The sequence below is a fragment of the Ammospiza caudacuta genome, chromosome 5 (genome assembly GCF_027887145.1).
Source record: "Ammospiza caudacuta isolate bAmmCau1 chromosome 5, bAmmCau1.pri, whole genome shotgun sequence".
NCBI classification, from domain to species: domain Eukaryota; kingdom Metazoa; phylum Chordata; class Aves; order Passeriformes; family Passerellidae; genus Ammospiza; species Ammospiza caudacuta.
The window spans coordinates 53751899-53775312 of record NC_080597.1 but is presented as its reverse complement, the minus strand read 5'-3'; the positions used below and the strand labels follow the sequence as shown (position 1 = coordinate 53775312).

The 23414-nt window shown below is 38.0% G+C and overlaps 1 protein-coding gene across 1 annotated transcript in view; it reads right to left on the bottom strand.

Annotated features, from left to right (window-relative positions):
* Positions 1-23120, bottom strand: part of CAPZA2 (capping actin protein of muscle Z-line subunit alpha 2) — a 29518-nt gene extending 6398 nt beyond the window's left edge. Inside the window, exons 1-7 of the mRNA XM_058804511.1 lie at positions 23032-23120; positions 9425-9488; positions 7339-7390; positions 6599-6662; positions 5814-6020; positions 4566-4645; positions 1696-1774 (exon numbers count right to left, since the gene is read on the bottom strand). Of these exons, the coding sequence (XP_058660494.1) occupies positions 1696-1774; positions 4566-4645; positions 5814-6020; positions 6599-6662; positions 7339-7390; positions 9425-9488; positions 23032-23070 (585 nt within the window). The 5' untranslated portion in view covers positions 23071-23120. The remainder of the gene's footprint in view (positions 1-1695; positions 1775-4565; positions 4646-5813; positions 6021-6598; positions 6663-7338; positions 7391-9424; positions 9489-23031) is intronic.
* Positions 23121-23414: the final 294 nt, after the last annotated feature.

Sequence of the window (23414 nt, the reverse complement as noted above, 5' to 3'; positions counted from 1 at the left end):
GAATTTACAAAAAAAGGGAAGAAATTGTGGAAGTGATCTTAAAAATACTGAAGACATCTGAAGATAGCACGTGATGCTGCAATTTCTCTCAACTTATTAATAAAAGGTCTTATCAGAAACAGAGCAATAGTGTATTGCTGTCAAAGATTTTGCAAACAACACTGAAATTCCAGTACTCTAAAATTATACTAATGCTGTAGAGACTTCACTTTCTAGAAAAATATTTTGCTCCTTAAATAGAAAAAATTAAAGTGATTTTTAAATTTGTTTGTTTTGTGACATGAAGAGAGAGCATTCTCACATACATTGAAGAAACTGTACACAACTTCTAAAAATTTAAAACAGATTTCAAAATTCCTTGGTGAAACAAGTAGTTACTACACAAGCAAAAAAGGAGAATTTTTCATCACTCTCCAGAACACAGATTTTAATGAATATAAATAATGACTTGATTAATTATGTGAAATAGTACTAAAAGACAAAAACATCTGGTGCCCAAATGGAAACGTTGAACCTGAATGAATTCCCCGTTCAGACTATTATTTTGGCTGCTGCCCTAACCTTTCCAAGAATTAAGTGGACACCTGCTTCCTTGTTCTGGAAACCCTCTTAAGACATTAACCAAAAGAGCATGCTGTGGAAAAAATGCCTGCTTTGCAGCAAGTTGGATTTAAGTGACAAAGAAAACTTGGGAAGACTGTAAGTTACTTTAAGTGCTGCTTACCATGACCATTGGGATCTGACAATATAATAATGGCTGTTCACATTTTGACTATCATTCCAAATGTTGGCACCAGCATGGGAAAACAGATTCAGGGTCCCCTTGCTTGGGTGAATGTAAATACAGCTACCACATCCTAAAATAACATCCTAGCCTCAGGCTAGAAAAACATTCCTTTGCATGTTCCTTCTGCAGTCATCACTGAGCAGTACGGACAGGCAAAACTCATGGGGGCACAAAAGCAGCAAGAAAAAGAAACTTGACTTTATTGTGAAGCAAAAAAAAAAAATCAAAACCAACCCAAAAAGGTACTACACAGAAAGTCAGACTGCACTAAGTTTCTAGTCCCTGATCCCAGAAGTGTTTCAATAAACTGCTGCAATGTATGTGTACACATTCCAGGGAACCAATCCAGAAAGTCAAGTCTCCCTTCCTACCACATGACAGTCAGACTTCCACTGGTCTCAGAACTTCTGCCTGCTTGGAATTCCTCCTTTCTGAATGCCCTAAAGCCAACAGGAAAGCCAAATTCTGCATGAAGAATACACAGATTCAAAAATTTCTGATGGTGGAATTGGTGAAACGAAAGGTTTCCACCTTTCTGAACAATACGACAACATTAGAAAAGCCCCACAATCAATTAAAATGAAAAAAAAAATTCTACTTCAGAACAGGCCTACCCTCAGGAAGGGCTTGTCTCACTGTGAATTCAATAGGAAACCAAAGACACATATGCCTACCTGAGGTGAATACACATTCCCAAGTCCTCTGAATCATTACATTAAACACACATTTTATGTTTTAAGGATTAGATAAATATGCAAATTAAGTCACTAACACTTAAGTGAATGAGCATTGCTGCCTTGCTTATTGTGTCCCCATTTTCCCTTAACATATTTGATACACTGGCCTGAGTCTCCCTTGATAATGACTGGAGACTTTGTGGCTCAGGACACAGTTTGAGATAAGCATACCTGAATTTTCAAGATGCCAGCCACTTGAGTGGTTGAAGGCGTGATTGTAAACTTCCACTCTGACCTCCAACGGCCATTCCTTAAAAAAACAGTAAAACAGAAATTGGATGTCACCCCATTGGTTATGAAAAAAAAATCTCAACATATAACTGATAGTGAAAGGAAACCACAGAATGAAATTTGCAGTGCAACTACACATGCCGAAAGTTTTCCCCTAAAGATTTAGCATCATAATCAGTCATGACCAGAACAGAACTGTTTCCCAAAACATTTAACCTCAGTTTTCAATGTGGACCAAGGAGATTTATTATGAAGGACCTTTTAACAGGAGGACTTAACTTCTGAAAATACCTAAAGCCTCCAATGTTCCTTCTCTCCCGTAGCATTAGTTAGGCACACACAGAAAATATTTTGTCTCTAGGACCTGGATGTTTTGCTAGATCAGCCAAAGCCACACTTCACCTCAGGCTATCAAAATTTTGAATGGAAGGAATATTAAAGTAGCAAGACTTTCTGCTGTGTTTAACTATAACTAGGCCTTTCAGCTTTTCAGCATTTCCCTTCCAGGACAACTATTTCCTTCTAGTTTCCTTTCAAATTCAGGATCCTTGCCAAAATGCCTTAAGGGAGTTTCAAACACCAGGAAAACAGTATGGGGAGTAGTTTCACCTGATTTCTTTCCTGTAGACTAGACATCATCTTATTTAACAATGAGATTAGTGGATTAGAAGGTTAGTACTACAGAGCAGAATTAAGAAAGCACTGCAGCAGTCCATGATTTGTCTTGTGTTTGCACTTAAAGAAGGAAAGAAAGTTGCTACTAGGTGTTCCAATGGTGCTAATGTTAGGTGTAGATTCCAGTACATTCAACAAGGGGAGAGAAAGATATAAAATATAAAGCAAATCTACGTAATGACACAGTAACAATGGTAACTCAGCTATAAAGGCATTGGTTATTATTTCAGACAATATCCAAATTATCACTGAAAATACAGACTAAGACAATTCAGAAGCTTGTTGGCATTGCTAAGAAAACTGAAAGGGCTGCCCAACTTAGTGACACTAATACTACTAGTAGCCTTATAGACTGACGCACTGATTATGAGAAAGCTTATGTGCTGGATTACACCTCAGGTACAATTCTAGTTTTTGAATGCCAGGGACACAATGGCTAGCTAACAGATTTGTTTGCTTCTCAGTCAGTCTGTGGCCCCTTGAAGTTAACATGACCACAGTTGTTTCCACTCTGGGATATAATTTTTATTAAGTTGTTATTAGAAAAAAAAAAAGAAAAAATTCAAGTTCAGAAGGATTTTTCTGTAGGAAATGCTCTAAGGTAAAAACAACATAATTTCTTTATTTAGCTTGCCTGACTTAGAATGTTTTGTAAGAGATTAACTTTCCTCTTCTTTCTTTAATAAGCCATTTATCCCACTACATTGATAGTATTTCAAATAATCAGAAAGTATTTTTCTTTGGTGTATATTGATTTTCTATCACCCAACAAACTTACTCCCATAGTAAGATGACAGACTTGCAAATGCCCAAAAAGCTGGAACACCTTGGAAATAAGTACTGGCTGTGGCTTGGGCTGGATAACCAGCCCTACAGCTGGATAACTGAGGAATCTGGTTAACTTGGAATCCATTCCTCCATCTCTAAATCTCCCAAATCAATATGCATTTATTGCAACTTGCTAAGAACAAGCACTACAGTCTGACTACCCCTGAAAAGCTCTTAAAAACATGGTCAATATTTACCCATAGATGCTCAATCATAACTTTAATAAAGAAAACTTTCAAGAAAAATTCTCCATCTATAAAAGGTTGCTGAATATCTGTTCCTCTTCTTAAAAGACTATAAAATTAATTATTTGGAATATCAAAATTCATTCATATGTCCAAACTAAAAAGTAAACCAGTGTTATTTCAAGTTACTTCTAATATTGATGGAAAACATGCAGACTTAACTAGTCAAGTGTATGTTAGTAAGAAAAAATAATTATTATCTATGCAAACTCAATAAAAATCAGTGTACTGGGCAAATAACTGATACATACACGTGCTGAAATTACTATGGAAATGTAATATCCACCTTCAGAATCAAAACCCAAAGATTTCTGTACTTCCATTTATTACCTGTGGGATTACTAATAAAAATTGCAAGCAAATGCAAAAAGCAAACCAAATAATGAAAAACTTTTCTTCTGACAACTGCATATATAAGCTATCTTTAGGATTTAACATCCTTAACCTCTTCCTGATACTGTGATATTTGATGTCAACTCTGGACAGTTTCCTGTATGGAGCTATCCAAAGTTCACTCCAGACTGTGGAAAACATCATTGAACCAAGTCCAGGAAAAAAAAAAAAAACCTGCAGTTTGTAAGATTTTATTTCATCCAAAATCACCTTTATCTGTCTAAGTGATCAAAACTGATCACTTAAGTCCCACTGTAAAGTGATTTTTGGTCACTTCCTTTCTCTGAGAAATTCAAACTAGAAGGAGCTGTTCTTATCCTATCAATCAAAAAGGAAGCAAATCAAGCCAAAGCAACTGTATTAGGGAAGCCAGCCATGAGCATTGGTGTCAGTGTGATAAACAGGAAAATTAATCATGTATGTCATATGTGTAATATGGAATTTTGCAAACTTCTACAAAGGAGATGTGGGTACACAGTCTGCCATTTTACTTACCACAAAGGAAGAGATTTCTACAGTTTTAGCAGAAAAACTTGGGAGTGGAGTGGAGAAGAAGGGTCCCAACCAAGATATGCATCCACCTTCTTCTCTGAACTAAGTGTTATCAGTGTAATGGCACTTATTCAGTTTGCTGTATCTTACTGTCTGTGGATCCATACAGAAACTTACCAAAAATTTTTTGCTTGAAACTGATGGCTCTCTATGCATGCAATAATGGTTTGCTGCCCATCAATTGTTTTACCATACACCTTAATCAGGAAAAAAAAAAAAAAAGAAGCAAAAAAAAGAACAGTCAAAGTTTGAGCAGACCTTGGTCAAGCTGCTTAGATATCTGTTTCTACTATTGCTACATAAACTAAAATTTCATTTTCTAACCATTATGGTTATACATAATATTCTGAACATGAAACAATAAAGTATTTATTACAATGCAGAAAATATCTAAGATTTAAAAACCTGATGGCCAACCATCCTAACTAAATTTTATATATTGTGAACTCCTTTTTCTACCACTACAGGAATTCTAAGCCTATAACAGTGACTATTGAGACAATATACATTTGTTACCAGCTGGGTTTCCAACACCAGTTATTCTACCAACTATATGACAATTTAAACCTGTACAGAATAGCAAAAAGGGTGGGGTTTGGTCCTCTTTTCTGCTTTATCCCCCCTTTAAATTATCTGAGATAATTTAAAAATTATCCAATTATCCAATCTGGTTTCCTTTATAGGAAATGGAACTCATCTGACTGCCTGGGAATCCAATTCAACTTGTTAATTCAGCAGCTGATTTACTTCCCCCCCCCAGTTAATTTTTCTGTCACATCAACATAAAGCACAGAACAGCTATCAATAGATCAGTTTGCTGGGATTTAAATAGTCACAGGGCTTGTAACAGCAAGCAAATACTATTTTAGTCCAGACTAAGAGGTTTTATTTTAAGAAGCTATCAGAACCACCAATTCTGGTAATAAGAATACAGCACTTGGATATAAAGGAGATATGATGGAACAAACTAGTTTGCTTTACTAAGACAGTTTTGTCAGGAAATCAAGGCAAGGTAGACATTTCTATTTTATGGAATTTTCCCCCCCTTCTAAGCAACCAGCCAGACCACAAAGACCAGCAGGATCAACCTGCAGTAGTCCACAAAATGTCTAAATGCATCAAGAAATTTAAATAAAAATGCTCAAATACAGAGGCAAATCTTCACTATGACCTGCAGGAACCACTCACTAATAATCCTACAGATAAAACATTACATTTCTGAGCTTTCCTGCATTTCTCATGAACCCCCAACAGGAATAAATTCTTTACAGTCAAAAGTGTCTGTCTTTCTGGTTTACAAATAGCTCCTTTTTAAAATTTATAACTATCTATATTGGTACAGAGGTTATGTAATTTAGCACTTACTGTGCAGACACCATTTGGATAATGTTCCTTCACATATGCTTTCATTGCTGTTTCAACTGAATTTCTCCAGGACTCTATGGCATTTTCAACTTCATGGGGTCTAGGATCAGTAGCCTCCTTTCTTAAGTGATCAAATTTAAAAGAAATCTTGTTCTTTGGATCCAGAAATTTTCCATTTCCTAAATCACCATGTTCTGTTATCAAAACCTGTATTATGAAATTTAAATTTCATTTATATATATATTTATATCATAGAAGATGTATTAAATCATTAGTTGGTAACATTTAAGACATTAAAATTAGTTAGTAACATTTGCTATACAGTGAAAAAAAATAAATCCCATGCCAAATCTAATTATATCCCGCATTTAATGGGAGCTTAATCATTAAAACTTAAAATTTTGAACAAAATATGCATAAAGCAAGAGAGGAGAAAGCAATTATGATACACTGCCTCGGAAAAATATATCTTGAATCTTATGCCCTTACTGCAACAAACCATGCAAGACAGAAATTCGTGTCTTCTGCTACTAATGATGGAGCAAATAGTTTTTACAGCTACAAACACTGAATTCAGCCAACACTGCAGACTAACATTTCAAGCTCTTTAGATACCCCTGAATGATTAACTTATGGGACTGGTACTGGTACTACTGAAGGGGCACAATCTCTGTGTTTTGGTAGGGCAGATGCATTTCTTTTAATTTTCTTGTCAAGAACTGTTGCAATACCAGATCATCTTTAACAGTTTAAGAACGATCACGAGTATTTCACTGTATTCATACCTGCTCGTCGTAACCGTCAATTTTTACAGGAGTAAACTGGTCCAAGTTGTACTGTGCAAATGCACTACAAGAGAAAAAAACCAACAAAAGCCTGCATCAAGCACAATCTTTTTCCTTGGCAGCAGTTAAGGGATATAAAGAATAGCTAAGAATCTGGGCAATGATGCATTAAAAAATTATTAATTAATTATATATTATGCTTTAATATATTAATGCTTTACCTAGTGGGCCAAAATTCTTGGAATCACTTTAGTGCTCGTATTACAGACATTAAATTCCAACTGCTACAATAATTTACATTCAGAAGTAACCTGATGCAGACAAACGCCTAAGCTTTACAGTAACCCACAGAAACTGGAAGAACAGATAAAGTTTAAATTCCACAGAGATCCAACCTACTAAGCCACATATCTCCACTCTTACAGAAGAAGCTAATTTTGGCATGAAAGTACAGCAAGCATAATGTTCTGATACAAAAGTAGGGTCTAAGGATGCAGTATCTTACAGATGTTCAAGTAACAGCTACCATGAAACAGAAAATGAAGTTGCTCTAATCATTAGGATACAATACAGATCTCTCCTCTGCCAAGAATTTAATCTTGATCAAAGATGCCCGACACACACAATAGGGTTTTACTTGCCAAGCACACATCTTTAAATGAACCACTTACTGATTATGCAAGTCCTACTGAAAAACATCTTGTTTTTATGCAACTGAGTATGTGACATCTGGTACTTACTGGGCTGCTCCTTCCCTGAGAAGATTGTCATTATTAAGCAGCAACCGAACATCTGAAAGAAGTATTTACAACATGTAAGTACAGTTAACTCAGAAACTTCTTTCAGTCACATAACAAGTATCAACAGACTGTACAAAACAACAAAAAAACCCCCAAAAACTACTCCATACCCACAGAGATTACTAGGTAGTAAATTTATGGCTTCATATTTTATAATTTTCACTGAATAAAATTAAAATAATAGTATAGAAATGGATCTCTTCCAAGACAATGTGGCAAAGATTTAAGCTGTATTCTACAGGCTCTGGGAATCTGTCAATCTAGTTTTTTGAGAAGCTCTGAATGAGAACAGCACAGAATTCTACCAAGTTTCCTATAAAAAGTATATTACCAACTCCCTCAACCTATATTATTGTTACTGTATTCTGATGACACTGATTTGGTATGCATTGAACTTACTGGTTTTTAAGCCCTACCATTTTCAGTCTCATTCCTAAATGACACTCACTAGGCAGAGGATTATACACCACCATAGCATTTTTTCTACCATGATACAAGAAACATATGAATATAGAATAAATCAAAACTCTCCTCAAAATTATTTCGTATTTATTGTGCAGCAATTTTCTTATTTATGTACTTGACTTTACCAGACACTGTTTGAATATTATTTAGTATTATTGTGCAGCAATTTTCTTATTTATGTACTTGACTTTACCAGACACTGTTTGAATAGCAATTTAATTAATTGCTCATTAACTAACCAATCATTAGTCTTGCCAGAACATACTAAACCTCTTTTAAATATTTCCAAGGTATCATTCAAGTGAAAAGTAAAAAAAATCTGGACTATATATAAGGTATTTTTTTCTTTAAAAAACAAGCAAACCCTCCTGAAATAAACCAAACTGCCCCAGCCAAACCGAAACACAAAATACCCCAAAGGGAAAAAACCACCTCACATACTCAAAAAACCCTACTCAAAGCCAACCAACCAAATGCACAATTTTCAGAATTGGAATGAAAAGCTTTCTCTGTCTATTTAAGAAGGCAGCCTAAATCTCATTGAACACTGGTCAGGCATTTGTGTTCACTATGTGTTTTCAAACACATTGTACTCTGTTATTGAGCAGGTAGCTGCAGCTATGAATTAGCATAACAACGAAGTCTACAAGCAGTACTACTCTAGGAAATTTTAATAATCTTCAGAAAGCTAAGTTAGTAAGCTGCTCACTTCAAAAATTAAGTACTAACTAATCTTAAATAATAATCAGCTGGCCACAGTTTAACTTTACCTTAAGAACAAGGTACTTGTAAAAGCATTGCATTCTTTAATAAACTTAAGCTCTCTCCACTCTGACACTGACTACAGGTTTAGTATACCAAATTAATTTTTTTACTTAAATAGCTTCATAGAAACATTTGTAAGCCACAACTATAAAGCCTGCCTTTTTCTACTATATGTATGCCCAAATATCTTGATGACAGACAAACAACAATTTTTTTTAACAAATAACATCTTAGGTAACGTTTAGACAACAATAGTTGAAAGAAGCTTATTTTAAAGTTTCCTTTCAGTTTACCAATACACTCAGTAAAATGGAGTGTGCCCAGAATTTAAAGGTTAGAAATATTTGGAGAAATTTAATATTCTTTCCACAACTGGCACTAGGCAGTAGTCTTTTGTGTATTCAAGGTTAAATATTTGTAATGATATTCCTTCTTTAAAAAAAAATGACCATTTTAATTTCTGCTAGTTTAATTTTTGTTGAAAAATAAAATTGTCTATCAAAGATGAAAAATAGGAGTATCTGTTTTCTAAACAGAAACCCTTGCAACTGTTAATTCATGACTCATTCAAAACAAACCTTGTTCTCACATCACAAAGAAAAGTAGTATTTCCCTTGTTTTACATTTAAACTTCAAGCTGTCTTGTAACTGCAAAGCTCATCATGCCCAGCTACAAAACCAGCCCTTATAGCAAGGAAGCTACAATAGAAGCTACATGAAATTCAGGAGAATAATCAGCCATGCAATTTTGGATATAGATAACTTAAAGAAAAGGGCAGAGCAGCCAGATACTCACCATTGAACACCTCATTGAATTCCCCAGGAGGAGCATGAATTATGAATTTTGCTGCTATACGCACCTGAAATACAAAAACAATCACGTGGTTGAATATGCTGCATTCATTGCTATTCAAAGCAGTTATGCATTATGGAGTTTTAACAGCCAGACATGCAATTGTACAACTCCCATTGTTTCACATATTTGCTCACATTAGTTCAACTACTTGGTCTTTATTAAGAACACAGACTATAAAGCTCCACCTTTTCAAACAGAATAGAGATTGTATGTGATGGAAGGAGATGGGGAAATTGAGTCATTCATGTTTTCTTTTACTGGCAAACAGGAAAAGATGAATACAACAAAGATGATTAACAATATATTCACTACCTATGTCAGCTTCCAGTCCATGGGTGCCTAGGAATCAATACAGATTCCAAGAGAGCCAAAAACCATTATGAAGATGCATTTGACCTTCAAAGCTTCTCTTCCAATTTTACTACATATCATATGGTTCTGGACTTTCCAAAAGGTCCACACTGACAGATTAATCTCAAAAACACTGCATAGACACCAAAGTTTGTAACTTTACCTGCACCTACCTAAGACCTGTTAGTACCACAGTACCAGCAAATAAAGCTTAAAAAACCCCTTGATATCTTAATTAGTAATTAATGGCCTTTACCCACAGCTTCTTGCAGAATAAACACAGCATAAGCCAGTGTTTTCACTGAAAGTATGCACACCTGCCCTGGCTTTCTCTCTCCTTCTGCTTGCACAAGCCCTTGTACAACAGCACAATGAGCAAAATCAGGAAAGTTATTGCTCTTTCTTTCCAGACCAGGTCCCTGAGCTGGTTCACTACACAGCTGCACACACATTCGCTTGCAAAACACCCACAAAAATACTTTCTAAATGTGAAACAACTTTTAAACCTCTCCCCTAAGTGACATTCTTACTTGCAGAATGTCACTTAGTGGACACACTTTGATTCATTCTTTTTCCCTCTTGCACTGTTAGAGGCACCCATTATAAAAACTAACAAACTAAACATTGGTTCCCTAACTTAACTTAGCAAAAGTTCCTATCTTTTACAGTTATCCAAGTTTAGCAGACACTTAAAGCTCTCTTGAATCCTCGATATGCTGTTGCTATTCAAATACAGGATATTACTTGAAACAGGATTTCCCTTTCCAACACCTTATATCAAGTATCTATGGAATGAAGAGCTGGAAAATTCAGTGCCTGGGAGCACTGTTTGAAATTAAGGAGTCTGAGAAGCATACATTTCATTACAAATATCTAAAAATAACAAAAAATGCATTAGATTTACACATTTCTTTGTATTTGAAACTACTAAAGAAATGTCTGAGCATGCTAGAGCTCTTAAACTGACGAGAAAGCAACTTTTACAGCTGAGGGTAGGAATACAGCCAGGGTTTGGGCCCCTGCTTCTCAACAGGGCCCAAATTTCAGACAAAGGTCTCCAGGAGAGGTGGTTCAAGTTAAAGTGTCCCGGGAGAGCACTTAGCTGCCTCATGAGCAGTGCTGAACCCTCATGAGATCCCATGTGACCAGCCCAGCAGCTTTCAGATCACTAACAGAACATGGCCATTCAGAGCTGGATCATGGAAATGGAAAAGCTGTCAGCTGCAAACTTTCTAACCTAAATGTTGCACTTTGGATTGCAGACAGCCTTTGTCTGCTACCTCAAATATCTACCATCAGAACTCCTCTTTCCATGTAAACATGAATTTGCGTTATCCTGAGATGAATGCCACAAAGTTTACTCTTTTCCAAGGAGACGCAGAGAGGCAAGAGGACTTTCTTCTATGGCTACTTATTAAAGCAACCTGGACTGTCTCCTTTGAAGCTGGGGGGGCATGGGAGGCTGGGAGGAGACACAGCCAGGACAAGTGACCCCAACTGACCAAAGGATTTTCCACACCATATCAAATCATGCTCAGTATATAAAGTGGGGGAAGAAGGAGGAAGGGTGGAGATTTTGGAATGATGGCATTTGACTCCCCAAGTCACCATTACATGTGATGAGGCTCTGTTCTCCTAGAGATGGCTGAACAGCTGCCTGGCCATGGCAAACAGTGAATAATTTCCCAGTTTAGCTCTGCTTGCATGCGCACCTTTTGCTTTCCTTAAGCTGTCTTTATCTTAACCCATGAGTTTTCCCACTTTACCCTTCCAATTCTCTCCCTGATCCCACTGGTGGGGCAGTGACTGAGTGGCTGTGTGGGGCTTGGTGGCTTGCCTGGGGTTAAACCATGACAGCAATTAACAGGGTCACGGATCAGCCCTGAAAAGCAAGTCTTGTGCTTTTAGTTGTGTGATTTCAGCGTGACTATCACTGGGCTGACTCCCAGCTCAAGATGAAGGAACAGCATTTCTTGATTCCTTGACTTCAGGTGAACAGGACTGCTTACCCCTGCCAAGGCCAGGTTAACTCTGGGCAAGCACAGAAACAAGACTTATGGACATTTGGAGTTGTGAAATAACAGGTCCGTCAGTTTTGGGCAGGCAGCAGCTATAGAAGCAAAATGAAGCAAAACATGGGTGCCCAAACTGCAGCCTGAATGACCGCGTGCTTTAAACTGGTAACACCTGTACAGTGAGACATTAGGTCTATACTAAAACTAGACCACTACCTCATTTTCAGCTGCTTTGCTAATATAAATCTGGTTTTGCTTATTTTTTTCACTATCAGTAAGAACTATTCTTATCAGTCAGATTAGCTACACTATAAGTAACATTCATTCAAAAGCATCCAGATGTAACAGATGCCATCACTACAGACCAACCTAGACATTACTTTTTACAAACATTTCACAAGTAAATTCAATTGCTCACTGATAGTTTTTGTGTGAAAATTCATCATAGCTGAAATATTTTATAGAACAGATAAACAATCATGCAAATTTGCAATTAATACCTCATCAAGTATAAAGTATATTCATGTTCACAAAAGCAAAAAAATTTTAACGTTTTCAGAAGTTGAGAGTGTGTCAGCTAAGACACTTTGTATTTTGCTCACCTGCCTTTGTGAAGCCAATTCAAAAGTAATCCACTTTCCTTCAGCAGTTAAACTGAATTAATTTCTCTGTGATGAGTATCTGATAAAGCCATTATTTCCCCAATTAATACATACAGGAAGCCCATATAAAAAAATTAAATCCAGTAGTCTCACTTAACACATCAGAACTGAAAAGCAGTTACAGATGTATTGCCACTGAATTTTTCCAGAAATACATGCTCTAAAGGAGGTTTCTGTTTTTCAGACTGACACTGAAGGATAAATGAATGCACTTCCCTGAACCTCTATGAGATGAAGATCTCTCCCTTTTGGCAGCAAAAAGCCTCAGCTATCACTTGGGGAAGCACAATTAAAACAAAGGGGTAGTCCATATAAAATATGATGTTCATGGGCAACTAAAACAAGATAAATTAAAAATGCACATAACCTGTAATACAAAGTGACAGGCAAAAAACCAAAACTGCTCTTTAGTTAAATTGAGATAGGAAGTTGTAGCTGCTGAAAATAGTTAAGAAAACCAGGTGCATTACAATTGCAATAAATGCTGATTTTTCAATGCATTGAGACTTCTAAAAATTGATTTACACAAGGCAAAACAGAAACATCATAATATTGTATGAATTCAAATGACAAAACCTTTTTCCATTCAAGAGAACTGCCCCTTTACACAGAGTACTTATACATGTATCAGCAAGTAACAAAAATTGTTACAGTTGAGTCTTTCTTTAGAAAACTCGAAGACATAAAATATCTGAAGTTTCTCCACTTATTACTGCAGTTACTCCCAAAACACTACCTAAAGTTTAAGATAGTGTTTTAATGATGGAGATTTGAGTTAGTTTCCAGCTTCAAGTCTTCAGAGTAGCAAAAAATTATAAACTTCAGACTAATCCAGAACATCTGATCACCAGTGGTTTACAAAAAACAGCTTTTACCCCAAACCTGTGTAAGGAACCATGTGTTTTCTACATTAAATTTCTTGAATGCAAAAAACCCCCATCTACACATGTTTTTATGAATGGTGTCTTTGTGCAGTTTTGAGCATTAATTTGGACAAATCATACAGAAGCTGACAGCAAGTTAAAAAAAAAGTATAAAAATGACTTCTGAAACAGAAGGGAAGCATTCCCCACTGCAGCCACTCTATCCAGTTTTCACATTTACACCACTCACAGTCTTGCCTAAATTGAAGTCTGCTCTCAGTAGGTAAGAGCTAGCAAGATTTACTTTCAGAATTCAAGTGAAGTCAAATGCTACCTATCACATCAGTTAGAAGTTTATCAAACCTACCTCAAATTTCACAAGTCAAATGCTACCTTATCACATCAGTTGAAAGTTTATTAAACCTACCTGAAAACCTCAAAGCTTATTGATTTTATACACTATTTCAATTAAGGTAAAAATTTATAGAGAAGCTTAGCAAAAGAGAAAATGACAGGATTGTTGTATGTGATTAATACAATCATTAGGTATTATGCCTAATTCTTTATTCTGCTAGGGATTAAAACAACTGATCTATCAACAAATTCCTACACTTAGTTACAACAATATTTGCAGTTTTCAGACTTCACAAGCAAAGAGCAATGTAGTAATGTACAGAATGGTGGCAGTTATGCTAAATCTATTTTTTTCCCACACTTCTGCCGTTATTTCACAATTTCATTTTTCTCAATGCATGATACCCATCTGATACATAAGAGAAATCCTACTCCTCTATCTTTTGCAGCCCAAGGCATTCTGAAGTTTATTCAATCTTTCAGAAGTTCTACATAGCGGTTTGCAATGCCCCGAGATGACTCTTCCTGTTCCTGCCCCGTGAGGAGCGCCGGTGGCTGGAGCAGCCCAGCCTGAGCGCTGTCTGTGCCTATATATGGTCAGGGAGCAGGAATGCGCTCTCATTGCCGGGCTCTGCAGTGCCACTGTCACCTCACGGCAGCCCGCTCCTCCGACTCTGCTAGCTGCAGCTTTCAGCAGAGACAGGCACATTAAAACTCTCCCTCTTCCGTTTTTCTTTGCCCCTTTTAACTCCATGGTTTTGTTTGCATGGTTTTGTTTTAACCCTGACAGCTCACTCCTTCAATCAGCATCCATGCTGCACAGCAAAAACATGCTGATAAACAGGAGACTGAAACCATACACTCAGCCTTACTCCTTCCTATACATCCCTTCTTTCAAATTCAGAAATTCAGCTGTGAACTCTTTGCAGCAGCGAGACCCGCCCCTTCCTCTACACTCCCAACAGGTTAAAGTTCACTGCTCCACAGCAATAAAAATGAAATAGTGAAATAGATACTAAAAGCCCTTTTAACCTAAGAAAATGCATGAAAATTTGGGAGGGGGAGGAAGATGGAGGATGTGCAAAAGATTCCCACAATAATTTCCACTCAAAGACAACTTTGCTGCTAATCACAGGGAAATGAAAAGAGCTTCCCAAAGTTACTTTTATCACTGTTACAGCAGGCTCAAAGCATTGTACATCATGCATTTACATTCAGGATTCCTGAGGGTACCCGTGCTATCTTACAACACACAATAAATCTCCCACTCACAGAAATCTATTTGGCAAAAAAAAAGATTATGAGATATCACATCCAGAAGGGAGCTCCAGGAACAGAAGAGACTAGAGCTCTGTTCTCAGTCATGCCTTCTGTGTAGTTCTTGTTAAAAACCTATCTGCAACAAATGGGTTAGTGACCCACTTAACTCTATTTACTGGTGGCTACAGGGTTTTCTCACAATTAGCTCATAGTCTCATAAATATTAACAGAGACATCAGGTAAATGAGGCAAGTTTGAATTCTCTCAAGATCTCTAAGTCACACTCAGAATAAGGGATACAGTTTGTACTCACTGGAGTGATACTGGACATAACACCTAGTTTTACTTAGTTCTGAGTTTGAGTAAAAGCTGTACCATCATTTTTCAATATGCACCTTTGCTGTTCCTTAAAAAGCAAAACTGTTTTGACATCTATCACTCAAAATGAATTTTCCATTGACATACATTACACATAAGGGAACACAGTCTAAGGTTCAAATACCTGTAGGATACAATGCTTGATGCTCTATCCAAACATCAACATAGTTCTTGACTTTGTAAACCCTTCAGGGTTTCAAGAACATGTAACCAGTAGTTGGTAGTACTGGCTCCAATTGCTCATTAAATCTTTACGTTAGATACTTCCCAGGACCCTAGACCACTATTTTTACAAACTCCTATGTATCATCAGCACTCATCTACTTCTGTGAGTATTCAGACAAGCAGATTGATCAACCTAAAGAACAGCTTTAGAAGGTGGCAAGAAGATAATCAATTTAGCGAAAAAAGAGCTTTAAATAATTATCATTGCTTCCTGCTGCTGACAGTTTAGTGAGGCAAAAAAGCCTTCAAACAGCTGGACAAGCTCCGAGAACAAAACTGTGAGAAAGGAATTACCCCCTGTCAGCAGCAATCTGCCTTCACAGCATCTCATGAAACCTCACCATACCCATGGGTAGAACTTCAAACAGCAGAACAGCATCCCAAAACATGCATCATCATCTCACACAAACATGGAACAAAGGCAGCAACTCTGGTAGAGAGGGAATGAATACAAACATAGTGCTGCCACTGCCTTCCTACCGAGCTCAACTGCAAATTCTCTGCAGTATCCAATTCACTTCTGCTTCCAGAAGAGCTAAGGAAAACCCTGCAAAAATGTGGTTCTGTGGCACAGGAAAGGAGGGGCACATTCCATACCTATGGCTTTGACTGAACAGACATTTCCTTAATTGTAATGCCTAAAGCTACATTGCATCTGGAAAACATGTGTTTTCCTCAATTATTTTTAATACACTAGTATTTAAAAATATGTAACAGTACCAGCCCTTCACAAAGCTGCAAAAAGTACATCTTACACAACAACGTGGTAATTTAGCTGCATTCTTTCTACCTGACGACCTGACTTCAATAATGAGATTTATTTTCACAAAAATAACCACTCAGAAAGGTGGTGTGAGACCTTTCAGCAGAAGAAGAGCTAAATATCATAAAAGTCTCCATGTTAAAATCACTTTACACACCACATCATATTAAGAAGATTTAAAAAACCTCAAACTTAAAACAGGACTTCTGAAAGTCACTGCACTAGACACAGATAGCAAAAAGGAATATGAAAGCAAAGGATGTTATTTGAGTAACACAAAAGATTAACCATAAAAAAAAAAAAACAGATAAATCTCCCCCCTGTTATTCTGTAGTTATTCTTATTACTCCTGAGCATATAAAATTGGAAACCTTTTATTATATATATATTTATACACGGCTATTTATGTATATATTGTATAATGTATATATTTACATACAACTATTTATAATTATATATACAACTATTTATAATTATATATACAATTGTAGCCAAGAAACTTCATACCTAAGCTTACAGAACAGATAGAAAACAGTTAAGCAGCCTAAAAAAATTATTTCCTTGCAAAAGTCATTCACTGAAAACTGAAAAAGTAGTAAAATTTTACATTTAATGAAAAGCAAAAGCATTAAGTTTTATTTGAGAAGTAAATGGTATAAGAAATGGCTAACTAAGACTTCACAAAGAAAGAAACCAACAGTGCCATCTCCCACAAAAACCCAAGATGTCCTGTTACAGGGACATCAACACACACGATCCTCAGCTGCAGACTCTCTCAGCAGTCTTTACAAAGTGGTATCCAATGGAAGCTAAAAAGTACTTGGTTCATATTTGCAAAGTATTCTTCTACTACAAAGCCCAAGTTTTTAAAGTTTTTATATCTTCTACACCGAGATAATTTGTTATAATGAGATACTTCAAGGGCATTAAGCCCAGATTCAATAGCAGGGGTGAGAGAAAATGAACATAACAGAGCTTGCTCTATGCAAATGGATGGAATCAGGTACCACCCTAACTGTAACGTCTCCCCTCCCAATTCCAGCATCTTACAGTTCTCTCTCTGAGTTACTATTCAAGGTGTTAATGCCCTCTGTCAAGCTAAGAAAGTATTTGAAGTATTTTACATTTCAGAAGTTTTTTACTCAAGGATTAAAAAAGTAATTGCCGCATGCTCAAAAAGCTGCTTTCATTTCTCAGTGAGCACTTCCAACTCCTTTACATCCCACTCCCAGAACCTGAAAGTGAATAGTACACAGGGCTGCCTGTAAAATATGCAGGGGTTTGCTAAATAATGCAGCTAAAAGCTAAAGCTACCCTTTTCCTGTTCTTTATTGACTGCCAATATTGAAACTAACCGAAAATAGAATTTCACAGCAGAACTTGTAGGTTGAAGATGGTATTGGTAGGCAATAAAATCATATCTGTTATATCATAAAATAATGTCTCCAGTTTCATCTCTGTATTTGCCAATAACTTGTCCTATTACTCTATTTTTGCTTCAATTTGTATCTCTTATCCACTTGAGCTATGAGGTTTCCTAGGTAGCAAGCTTCTCAAAGAAGTTTTGAGGGTACAAAGACAGCAAGAAGGGGGTTTTTGATGGTCCTGAGGTGCCACTGCATTGTGAATACTCCAATACTCCCTAACATGGTAGAAGTCATCATCCCCAAAGGGTACCCAATTTCTCCAAGCTAGTACGAAGGAAAGACTATATGACCTGAAGTTTTAGAAATCACTGATCTTTTATTTGTAATAACAGGCTTCATTTGGATTCATCATCAAGCTTCAAGTAGTTACTTTTCGCTTGTCAAAAGGCAAACAACTTTGATTTGCACAGTAACTTACTATGGAGGTACACAGTAAAAGACAAGCAGCACTGCACACAAGTTGCAACAATTAGAAATTAGGATAAGTTTCTGACTGTGGGCTTAGCCACCATTGCAACACCTCATCCAGAGAGCTAGTACAGTCTCTGGTCCTGGAGATACCCAAAACTCAAAGGGCAAGTCCCTAAGCAACCTTATCTCAGCTGGCCCATTCTGTCTAACCAGCATTTGAGTTGCCTTCAGAAACTTCTTCCAGCCAGTATGACTATAGAAGCAAACCAAGTTATTATTTGCAGTTACACATACAGTATATGATCACTTCTTCAGACAGTGTTTAACAGTCGCCCAAGAAACTGATTCAAATATCTATCCTTCAATCTCAATGGTATTGATGCATTTTTAGTTAAAAAAAAACAAAACCAAACTAACTCAAGACAACATTCTATCTTCACACATATTTTCATATATATCCTGAGATGCACATGAAAATCTTTAATCTTGGAAGGGCTCCAATATTCAAAATTACGTGGCAGTCTGAAAAGCACTCCTAACTTCCTCATTCTTACTAAAGAATTTCATCAAAATGTTATCAAGGACACTTGCAAGACTTAAAGTTTACTTTATAGATTAAGATTACAGTGCAATTATACCCAGAAAGGGTTATTCAAATGCACTTCCTACTCATCTACAGTCTCATTTGATACAATTCTGAAAGTCAGAAGTCTAAATCCTTTCAAAATGAATGATGTAGAGCAACTTTAACACATGTAAACTAGAAAAGTACCATTTTTTTCTGTCAAAAATTCTGCTAATGCTTTCAAAGCAGTTTTAGGAAAAAGGTTTATATTTGCATTGAGAAAAGTACTTGAGCCTTTCACACTGGTGGGCTTGTACATGTAAGTGCAATCTGCTGTAAATGTATTATGCTATAAAGACAACATTGCAGGTGAGAGATTCATTTTACTGGCATAGACTTCTCATTCCAAAGCACTGACATAAGAAGTGGGTTTTCCTTAATCTGACAAAACTACACTGCAGAGTTTAGTTTAACTTTATTAGGTAAATTAGGTGTCAAAATCTACAAATTAAAGAAGTTACAAAGTTACCCAATGCACCAGGAAATACCTGGAAGCCATCCAGGCTCACTTTCACAAATGGGACTACTTCCTCTTTATAAGCGAAGTTTTCTTCTAATGACACTGTTAAACCCCATCTTTCCAAAAAAGTCAAACTACTGAGATATAAACTTAGTGAAAGAGGTGTAGTTCCTTTAAAAAATAAAAGTTTGACAATTCTCATGTTTATCATGTTCAGCATTTTAAGGAATGCAAGAGTTCATTTAGTATTTAAAAACTTCATGTGTTATCCTTTTCTCCCTGAAGGCATCCTGATTTTCTGAGGCTGTATCTCAAGTCATACACAGCTATTTAACTCCTGTGCTTTGTAGATTCACATTAAAAACAAAAAACCCCAACCAAACCTACAGAAAACATGTCCCTTCAAGTCACCAAAAATGGACTAGAGAACACTAGTTTTAGGATTTAACTGATTTCTGTGCTGTTTTTCATTTGTGCCATTGTTTGTAAATGAGTGTTTACATTAGCAAATCCAACTTTTACAGTAAAATCAATACCTTTCAGTAATTATGGCCTACACTCATATAGATAAATTGTATCTTTAATATTCCCACTAATATGCTAATTAAAATATTTTCATACATGCTTATTAGTTTTTTTTGTAGCTACAAAGGTAATAAAAGAATTTCTAGCTAAAATGGAATAAAATTTAACTGCAAAAAATGGTTACTAGACTTTAACAAAACTACTTCAAATATCCTGAACAGCTGAATAGATCTTGCATTCAGACCTTGTTAAGCAATGATGCATTATCTATGGGAAGGGTGCAGAAGTGGTGACTGCCACTCCAGAGTTCAGGGCTTCAAGGCTTCCACCTCTCACACCCCGTTTTTAAATAAACTAACTGAACCAATAAACAAACAAACTTATGTTATTCAACATACCTAAAAGCTTCTGAACTTTCAGCGACCTATGTGAATAATGCAACACTGTGGATCACAAAAGCTGTCTTTAGCACTGAAAAATCGCTGCTCCTGGATGCTAAAACCAGAAACTTTCACTGGCAATGGTCCAACTTCAGATCTTTGGATCCACACAAACCTTACACACCTTATTTGCTACAAATAATCCTTGTATTGTTGCAATGATGCAACACACATTGCATCACTGAAAGAAAAACAAGGCTTCAAAAATCTCTTTAAAAATGGGAAACTGAGGAACAAGATTGAGTTCAAAATTGTCTTGAATATTGAAATGCTCTTTCTGGTTCTTCTCTTTCCTTGGTTTTAAAGATCATTTACCTGAACTGTAACAATCTGGTTTGCCATTATTCCAATTATGCCCTTTCTGTATTCTCAATTATGCCGAACACTGCTGGTTTTAAACCTGAATTGTGCTACAGCTAAACACAGTCACCTTAAATCCAGCAATAGTAAGGTACATGGAACTGCCTACTGCCTTTGCAACACTTCAAATCTTTTGACTAACATGAAGTAAGATATGAATCAAAGACCTTTCTGAACCTGCCCTATCATTACATCACTCAATTTCCTACTTATTTGTGCTCATACACCATTATTACAAGTCTGAGACAAAAAATGTTCTGTTATTTGGTTCACCTTCTTTCCTCCTTGAGGAGTTTCAGGGTTCTACTTATGTCTCTACTGAAATTATCTATAAAACTACATCACCACCATATCTGCATCAGTCTTCAATATTACCAGTTCTGTATCATGAAAGGAAAGTATATAAAGGAGCAATGTGATTTATTTCTCATGAAAATCAATGTCTGCCTCTTTGCATCTACTCTTGCATTTATTTATAGTCCCAACTGGATGAGTGAGAAGGGTGTGTTTGTCAAATGCCATTCAGCTCATTTTTTTTAAGCTCAGTAGAACTGAATACTTGAAATAACAATTTTATTGTACAACAATGGCACAGCTTAATGCATCAGAAATAAAATTTTAAGGTATCACATGTATATTGCCACATGTATATCTTCCATGAGTTTGCAGTGTTACCCATCTTTGGTTTCTTAGCCAATAAAACAGACTCTCAGGCTTGGAAAATTCCACTCATACAGGACAATCAATTTTATATGGGACTACTAGAGAAATCAATTTAAATTTACAGTGGATGAGTGCTCATTCTATTCACTTATACCAAGGCAGGAAGGGTCTCTATGAGTCTCTGCATTTATTTTCGGAGAAAAGAAAAAACAAAATCAGTGAATGGAAGAAAGTTCAGAACTTAACTCCATCAGCCACAAAAGCACAGGCAGTGCTGCCAAGATCATACACAGACAAAACTGTCATTCTGTCTTTTATTATTTGACAGGACAAGAAGCAATGGGCACAAAATGAAACATAGGAGGTGCCACCTGAGCACAAGGAAACACTTTTTCACTACAAGGGTGACCGAGCACTGCCACAGGTTGTCCAAGGAGGCTGTGGAGTTTGCATCCCTAGAGATTTCCAAAAGCCACCTGCACACAGTACTGGCCAGCCTGCTCTAGATGACTCTATAATATGATTTCCAAGGATCCCTTCCAATCTTAACCATTCACTCATGGCAAGATAACTTACAGTAAAAGTATTTTCAGCATACCTTCTGGAACAATGTACTGGATTAGTGTTCCTTGTATTTTCTATAAGGGGCTAGAAAAAACACAATTACGACTTACAGTTCTGGATGACATTACTACTTGTATCAACAGAGAGGTGGCCTTGGAATGAGAATTAAGTAGAGGAAGGCAGAGTCTTCAAACCTCTTGGGAAAAGGATAGCAAGATCTAGGTGCTATGCACTCCTAGGCATACCAGTGCATCTCTACTTATAAAACAGGGTCAAACAGAAAACCTGTATTACTGTAACCACTTGGATATTTTAGACATCCTTCTAACTTCAAATAAGTTTGAAACATAATTTTTTGATGCCTTCCACATTTGCGTCATCTCACAACTTCCACAGACATGAAAATGTGAGTTTTTAAAGGGAAAGTGAGGAAGAGCATGCATTACATAAAGGCAGTGCACCATGTACACGAAACACCACACCCTAGCCTGGAAACAGGCAGCTGCTGGGAAGCTGAATCCCCCAGAGAATGACAAGGAGCAGTGATAACTGAGGTCTCACAAAACACCTGGCACCTTTTGACTTTTCTGGCAAAATCCACCTTAAATTTGAGTTTCCAGCTGCCGCAAAAAGAGTACGTGAAACATCCCTAACACAGTCCCTCTGCTCCTTGACCTCCCACTTCCCCAATTTCTGCCTCCTAGAAGGAAGCAAAACAGCCTTCCTCATCCCCACGGCTCCTTCCTCCCGTAGCTCACACGTATCCCATCTCCTCCCGGGGCTGCCTGGGGCCGGCAGGCCGGTGCCTCGGAGCGGCCGGCGGCAGGGGCCCGGCGCCTCGGGAACGGGAAGTGGAGGTGGGGGAAGGGAGAGCCCTTCCGCGTCTCTCCTGCCGCTCCCCGCCGGCCCCGCGCCCCGCACGCCGGCCGGGGGCGGCCGCAGGGACCGGCCGAGCAGCGGCAGCCGCCCCCGCGGGGCCCGTGCCGCCCCCCGGCCCCGCACCGTACAAGGCGCGGCGGGAGATGCGGCCGGGCCGGCCCGGCCCTGCCCCGGCCTCAGCCCCGGCCCTCCGCCCGCCCCTGCTGCGACCGGGCCCGCCTGCCGGCCACGCTGAAACGGGAGCGCCGCCGGCCCGGAGGACAGGAGAGCGGCGCAGCTCGGCGCAACCTATCTATCTATCCATCCATCCATCCATCCCTACCTTCTCCTCATCGGACAGCTGCTCCTCCAGGTCCGCCATCTTCCCGTCCGGCTGCGCCGCCCCCTCCCGCTCCTCCTTCCCGGCAGGAAGGGCGGGACCCGCGCGCGCTCCCTGCGGGGGCGGCGCCCTGTGCGCGTGCGCGCGCGCGCGCGGCGGGCCGGGAGCCTGGGACGGAGAGGGGCGGGGGCGCGTTGGGAATGGGGAATGGGGAATGGGGGATCGGGGATCCCGGGGCGGAGGGGCGCGTTGAGAATGGGAAATGGGGGATCCTGAAAGGGTTTGAACCGCATATGGAGCTATGGGCAGCCAGAAGTCAAACTCTCAAAGATTAGATTGGAGAAGACTTCTGAGGTCATCGAGTCCAGCCTGTGACGAACACCCCC